Source organism: Heliconius melpomene, chromosome 19 (assembly GCF_056956725.1).
Source record: "Heliconius melpomene rosina isolate 202511_hmr_F chromosome 19, ASM5695672v1, whole genome shotgun sequence".
NCBI lineage: Eukaryota > Metazoa > Arthropoda > Insecta > Lepidoptera > Nymphalidae > Heliconius > Heliconius melpomene.
Window position 1 is genome coordinate 11,007,304 of NC_140407.1, and position 8,055 is coordinate 11,015,358.

At 29.7% G+C, this 8,055-nt stretch overlaps 1 protein-coding gene across 1 annotated transcript; it reads left to right on the top strand.

Moving 5' to 3' along the window:
* Nucleotides 1–1,591: 1,591 nt before the first annotated feature.
* jhamt (juvenile hormone acid methyltransferase) lies at nt 1,592–5,383 on the top strand. Its single transcript, XM_085202877.1, has 4 exons — nt 1,592–2,170; nt 3,050–3,221; nt 3,582–3,690; nt 4,172–5,383. The coding sequence occupies exons 1-4, from the start codon at nt 1,809–1,811 to the stop codon at nt 4,348–4,350; spliced, it is 822 nt and encodes a 273-aa protein (XP_085059003.1). The 5' UTR covers nt 1,592–1,808; the 3' UTR covers nt 4,351–5,383.
* The last annotated feature ends 2,672 nt before the right edge of the window (nt 5,384–8,055 follow it).

Here is an 8,055-nt window from a genome sequence, read left to right on the forward strand (position 1 = left end):
ATACTTCTAGGGAATAAATAATTTTACTGTACTATAATATAATAATATATATCTAAAAAATCAATAAAATAATAATAAAAAAAAATCTAAAACATCTGTACAACAAGTACATCTTATTCCTTTATTACTTCATAGAATATAAACGACATTACAACACTTATATGAACTTATCTTATTTTCCCATTGTAATTTTCTGACTCTATATACAGCCTCGTTCATTCAAGAATAACAATATACACTGGTATTCAACAATAATAATATATTCTACGTCGTTTGCGTGATTTTATCTACGAATCTAAAAGAATCGCGTATATACGAGTATATACTTTTATTTTGACATGGCAAGACATTTCTACATATATATTAAATGAAAACTAGCAACACCGTCTTGTTAATAACCATATATTTAATACATAGTATAATTTTAAACCGTGAGTACCTTTTACCATAAAATGATAAAAAGTTAATTAATGGTAATAATAATAATATTTTTAAATGAATTAGAAAGTAATAAACAGCACATTCTATCCAACAAATTGAGTTAAACTATTTGAAATAAGTATATCTTCTTTTCTAAAACCATATCAATCCTTATATGGTAAGCTAGTGAGCTCTTTGGATAAACTTTTCTCCTTTAAAAACAACATTGCTTAGCTAAAAAGACAAGTAAAAATAGTACAGATCAAGGACAGTGATTTATATTACTATACAATAGTACCTATTCATACGTAAGAACAACTTATTGATCAAATATAGATAAGTAACTCTATTTTTGGTTTATATGAATTAGTCTTTTCGACTTATACCCTTTATAAAATGGCAGTTAGAGAAATATTCAATTACCTACGTATATTACTCACTTATATATAAATGGTAAGTAAATTTGGTCGTTGGAGTAAGTACTGTATTACTAATGCCCTTTTTAGGTTTAAAAAAATATTCAATTATCTCGGAGAGATGAATCGAGCATAAGATATATTGAGAATCTTTCGATACTACGACATCAATTAACTCTGTCTCTAAACGTATTTTTTTTAACTACAAGGATATTCTTTAACCTAAACTATTAATAAGTTCATCAAATTATACGGTCATATCCAGATCGGTAAACAATTTTCATTTAACGAGCATATTTTAATACTTATGCTTAATAAATAAAAATAAACATCAATTTTACCTTCTCCTTACTACATTTATAATGTAAATCGTTTTGCGTTTTACTTAGAGTGACGTCACCTGAATATTTATTCGAAATTTATTTTGTTAGCAAGATACGTTAGAGATGCTAAAAACATTTGTATTAATGTAAGGAATATGGCAGAATAAAATGTTTTAAGATAATTTGTCACATTATTAAAGCTTATATTTGTATTTGTGAATATTTAATCTATACGAAACAAAATGTTATGGAACATAATTAAATAGAAAGGAAAGGCGCAGAGGAGTATACATAAGGATGAATAATAATATTAAAATATTTTTAACATTTTTAAACTGTTATTTCGTACTTAGGAAAGAAATAATTTTATAAGTTTTTCTAAATAAGTATGATATTAAAATGTTTTCTCACGTTATCATTGCTTATAATAAATTTCAGGTTTCAAGAGCGAGGCCTTGCCTGGACCTGAATCTTGCTTTTCTCGACCATCTTTGCCGGAGTCAACGATGCCGTGCACCGACACGTATAAATACATACGAACTACGCTCCTGACGAGACTGCCCGCCGAAACCGCGTCGAACGCAACGACCTAGCGCACGCGCACCTTTTCTTCTTTAAAAATATATGTAAATCAAAAAAAAATCCCAACATGGACAATGCTGAACTATATCATAAAAGTAATACTTTACAGAAAAGGGATGCTTTGCAGTGTTTAGAAGAATATGCGAAAAAAATTAAATGGAAAAACGATGGGAACACAGTTATAGATATTGGTAGCGGAGATGGAAGTGTTACAACAAATATACTAACCAAATTTTTACCCAGAAATTGCACTAGACTGGTGGGATGTGATAAGAGTGATAGAATGGTACAATTCGCAAACAAACACCATGCGACCAATTACATCAGCTTTACTGTCCTCGATATAGAAGGAGACTTACCTGAAGAGTTGCAAGGAAATTTCGATCATGCATTTTCATTTTACACCCTACATTGGATAAAACATCAAGAGTGAGTACTTTAATAATTTTTATGGTCTATTATAAAAAACATTTTTAAATCAACACTCATAGAATCAAAAAATAAAACTGAAATGAGATGCACTCCTAAATAAATTGATGATAGCCATAAATAAAATAATTATATAAATAATATTTTTATATGCCTCACGTATTACGTTCGTAAATGAATAATATAAGTAACAACGTATTACGAACACGTGGACAAAGCGTCCTTCGATACTTTGACAGACCTTGGGATTATTATATATTTTTAATAGTTTTTAAAGAAAAACTACAAAATTCTTACAAAATTACAAAAAACATTAATTGTCATATATATTTATTTTCAAATATATTTTTTTAAATTACAGTTTGTAAATGATATTCTCTGATTTTGTGTTTTTTTTAAATTATATATAGTAAAATTCTACCATTGATCGTTTTCTTTGGACAATGATAATAATTGCAAGCCGCAGCAAAAGTATATTTTTAAATATTTTAAAATGTTAACATTTTAAGCGACTCTTAAAAAAATGTAAATGTAGTCAAAGTCAATTTTTTTACAATTTCTTTTCCAATGAATGGAGTACTATATAATTTATCGCAGGCAGGCCCGCCAGGTGGACCGACGATCTAGTCAAACTTGGAAACCAAGTCGAAACTTGGGAGAAGCCTATGTCCAACAATGGGCGTAAAAAAGTCTGTAAAGATGATATTTACAAATTTTTGATCGAGTCCGTAAGCTTAAATTTCGTGTTCATGTTAGGCTGAAGTTCAGTCTAGTACTTATTCTACACCTATCAAGTACTCTATGTGTAAAAAGTAAAATAATTTTACATACATATGTAATCATTTGTATTTTGCTTATTTTTTTATATATATATTTCAGGACAGCATTCACAAACATATACAATCTGTTGACGAGGGGTGGTGCTTGTCTGCTTACGTTCTTGGGACACATGCCTGTGTACGATGTTTATAGAACCTTAGCTCGCAATGCAAAATGGAATTATTGGCTGAGAGATGTGGAACGTTTCGTGTCACCGTACCACGATTGCCAGGTGATTAAGAAAAGTTAAACATCATTTATAAATATAATTTCTAACTAACTTCTATACCTACCAAAAAAAGCTTCACGGTGTATCCCGCACACAGCAGGATAGGCAGGTGGAACCTAGTGTTAAGACACTCCATTCCTCACTTTTCGCCTCAATTCTGGAGGTAGTACGTGTGGAGTCAACGCGGGAGTCAACGCCGCGCTTTGCCTCGACACCAGAGCAAAGAAATGGAAATTTTATTTCCTCGAGTGGGGATCGAACCCACAACCAGTCGCGTTTACAGTCACTGTAAAGTGTGAACTTTGTGCCCCATCTGGCATCTGGCTCTCTATCCCTTACATATGTTTTGTATTTCTTTTCAAGGACCCTGAAAAAGAAATTAAGCGAATGATGACATCTATCGGATTTAACAATGTTGATGTGCGTTGTACTGAAAAATCCTATATATACAGCAGCTTGGAAGCTATTAAAAGTAAGTAAATGAGTTAACTCATAAATAAAAGATTTTCATCACTCTTGAAATATTCCGCGTTTTGTATGGTCGTTTTCGATACCTGGAGTTCTAGGCAAACACTAACCTACCCAAGCAGGCTTGAGACACAGCTCATGACTGTAAACGGGGCAGTGGTGGGTTCGCTTCCCACTAGAGAAAAGGAATTATAATAAGATCTTTGATTTACGACATTTGTACATATTTTAAATGAAACTCTTAAACCGGGCTAATGGCGTAGGTATGGCAATGCCTCCAGAATTCGGCGGGAAGTGAGGAACGGAGTGTCTTAACACTAGGTTACCTCTGCCTACCCCACTATGGGCGGGATACAGCGTGAAGCTGTATCATTTAAACTTGTCATATGGCAACCACACCATGATGCCATCATCAGTTGAACAAATAATAGAGCTTTCTTAAGCACAACAAGCAATATTTAAATATGTTTTTTCTTGGTTATTAGATGCAGTAGCAGCAATAAATCCTTTTAAAATACCAAAAGAACTAGTACAAGATTTCTTAGAAGACTATTCAAAAACTGTTGTCGATTTACAGCTCATAGACTATGTATGCTATAATGGAGAAGGTACAGTCAGGATGAGAACTAGCTATCATCTTATCACGGTATTTGGCAAAAAATAATTAGTAGAAATTCTTACAGTATAATTTATATTATTATAAAATATTTTATTATTTATCAATACAAATGCCTGATAGTACAAGGTAAGAATTGTATTTATAATAGTTGTTTTACTTCAGAAATTTTATATAATTTTTTCGTTTTACAGATGTTTTAGCCTTAATTGGTTATTTCTGGGAATTAATATAATTTAAATTCTAATAATTATAATTTTAAATAACGTACGTTTAAAAGTTTAATAAATAAGTTTGAAAAGTTCATTATTCATTTGCATTGAATATACACTACACTTACAATATAAATTATATTTGAGACAAATAAGACTAATGAAGGCTGTCGTGGCACAAAGGCACATGCGAGCGAATGGGTTCGATTCCTATTTGGGGGGCATTAAATATTTAATATTTTTAATGCAATACTTCAAAAATATCGTGTAATAAGTATGTGTGCTCGCCTGTCGTCAAGCTTTTAATTTTAAGTTCAAGTTAAACTTAAATTGCTTCGTAGTCTCAAACTTAACTAGAATTAGGAATAGAGGCATATTTAGTTTCGATTACTAATTATAATACAATCCTCTAATATGGGTATTAAAATGACTGATATAATAATAATTCAAGAAAACATTCAAATCCTAAAAAAAGTTGTATATTTTTTTCTTCGTTTTACGATTAACTAGTTTAAATTAGTAAATAAAAAATATTATAAGGAAACACAAAAAACTTGACTGCCCAAAAAATATAAAAAAGAAAAAACAAAACCAGTAGTTTTAACTTTTGACAAGAGTTACACTGGAAAATTACACCATTGAAATAAATTTATAATTGAAACCCACATAAAGAAAATAAATTTTCTTTTCAAAATAGAATAATTAACAGCCAGTCCTATTGATATTTTTAGAGGACTCTTTGAGAAGATTTCAATAGATGGAGATGATTTTTTTTTAGTTTTTAAGTATGAAATTGTTTTGTTACTTTTTTTACAGATTAAAAATATATTTTATTCGAATTGAATATCAATTATCATATATATGTTCAACTGATACAAATTAGAAATAATTATTATTAATTTATTATAAGGTGTAATGGTGATTGTAATAAGCTACTACATATTTGTATTAAGATTTTTTTATTCAAATCATAAATAATTAATATAAATAAATAATTTGAAAAATAAATAAATTTATTATTTTATTTTGTTTTTATTATTAAAAAGGCAATGCCCGCCCGCCCCTTCTCGCTACGCCCATGCTAATATTAGTAATCCTTCTTTTCTCTTTAGAATATTTTTATCGATTCCTGTTAAATGTAAATCATAGACAAAAGTAAGAAAATAAAATCATTATTTTTAATTTCAAGTCCAACTATAATATAAAATTTTAATTTTTTTTTTCGCTAAATTCATTAAATAATTTCATGCACACAATATTGCCTTCCTTTGACAAAATGTACACTTTCAATAAATAAGTATCGTAAAAAAAATTATTTCCCATAAGTGATTTGCTAGTTGCATCAAAACTGACAACGCTTTTGTAAAGCCCCTGAAATTTAATAGCAAAAGTTATTTTCAATTTTATTTATAAAATATAATAAAGCTGAATAGTTTATTTTATACTTGAGGCCAGTCTTAGAGCAAAGGGCACAAAGTGTGACTATAAACGCGGTTGTGGTTTGTGGGTTCAATCCCCACTCTAGGGAAAGAAATATTTATTTAAATGCATATTTTACTTTCTCCGCTCTGGTGTCCAAGCAACGCGCAGCGTTGAGTTCCGCCAAACACGCAATACCTTCAGAATACGGCGGAAAGTTGGGAACGGAGTATCTTAACACTATGTTCCCTCTACCTACCCTGCTGTGTGCGGGATACAGCATAAAGCTGATTTCATATTAATTTATTTGATTTAAATTATAATATAATTATAGAGACTATTTTCAACCTTTTTCACGACGCAATTAGCCGACTTGTAATAATAACTTATCATGGCGGCCGTTGCAAAGTGTTTACAGGGATCATTTAACTTGTAAGTCCATAAAACTTTTTGAGTGTCTCCCGACATTGTGGACATAACTATTTTGATCTAAAATGTTAAATTATTTTATATATATATGATAATATACTATAATTAAGAATGCATAGATGGTGCCGTCTGTGTCTGGTGGTGGGTTCGATCGCCACTGGGCTTCAATATTAATATTATTGTTAGTAAAACTCACCTCATCTATACGAGTGTTAGTAAGATAGTTTATGTTAAATACTCCAGATCTTCTATCGGCATCCATATCTAAGGTAACATCTGTCAAATTCTGTCGTTTCGGTCCATTACAGAATTCATATTTTTTAACAGTAACAATGTAAGGGCCCTGCAATGATACAAGAAATAATTAATAATTATTATATAGAAATAATTATTAATAAAATAATTTTAGAATTATAATAGTTTGTACATTTTACACTAAGTAAACAATACCGATAGTAATTTACCATCCATTTCCTAATGGATTATCTGATCAAAAAAATGATTATTTATTAAAATTGATGATTGAAATTGAGAATATTCAATTAAATTTTTCATATGTAACAAATTTTCAGTATTTCTTTATCTATTTGCTTTGTAATTGCATTTCGTTGCATTGTGTATATATTCTTGTATGCCTTCTTAAAAGCTTTTCAATTTCCATAAAGGGGATGAAAAATTTTGTATTTTTAAACTAATTTAGCCATATAGGTAACATTGTAGGCGGAATATTTTTTAAAATATTAATTAATTAGTATATAAAATGAAAAAATATTTTAAAAGTTATAAGCACATTGTTAACACTTTGGTGTTATTATTTAAAAATAGCAATTCATCAAAGATGAGATTGTTACCTAAAACATTTTTACAATATGAATTTATCTTATTAAAATCAGCTTCACACCCTATACCGCACACCGCGGGGTAGGCAGAGGGAACCTAGTGTTAAGACACTCCTTCACCTAATTAGCCAAATATCCAAGGCAATTAACCAAATGAATTAACAATTCTTGATGTTGATATTAATATATTTGCAAGTGACTTGTAAATATATTTTTGCCTTATTGAGTACTTACAAAATTATTCAAAGTCGTCGTAATGCTGATTCTTATTAATGAGACTATTATTAACAAATTAAAACATATTAAGAAACGCATATTGTAATATGTAGGATACTGTACAGTATTCGACAGCTACTGTAAATGTATCATTAGAAGTAAAATATATTTTGCATAAATTTATATTTAATAATAGCTCCCTTGTTACCAGGGCTTGCAGAGGACGTTTATAATAATATTGTTTCTTACTTTAACATATTTACTACGTCTTACAAAATTGAAACGATAACCTAATCCATACTTATATTATAAATTCGAAAGTAACTCTGTCTGTCTGTCTGTCTGTCTTTTACGCAATCAGGCCCAAACCGCTAATTCAATTATGATAAAATACACATATAGAGATACTTGAGGGTCTCGGGATGAACATAGGATATCTTTTTTTCTCATATTTGTAATATTTTCGATATATGGCATATATTAATTATATTATACTTATTAATTTGACGTGCAATTTATTAAGCCATGTTAATAACAACTGTCGTTGCTAAGCAACGCTTTGCAAAGTTTGTTGTTAGAAAACGTCACCCAAAATGAGCTTGCTTACCGCATCTCTCTATTGAAAACTGAAAATAATT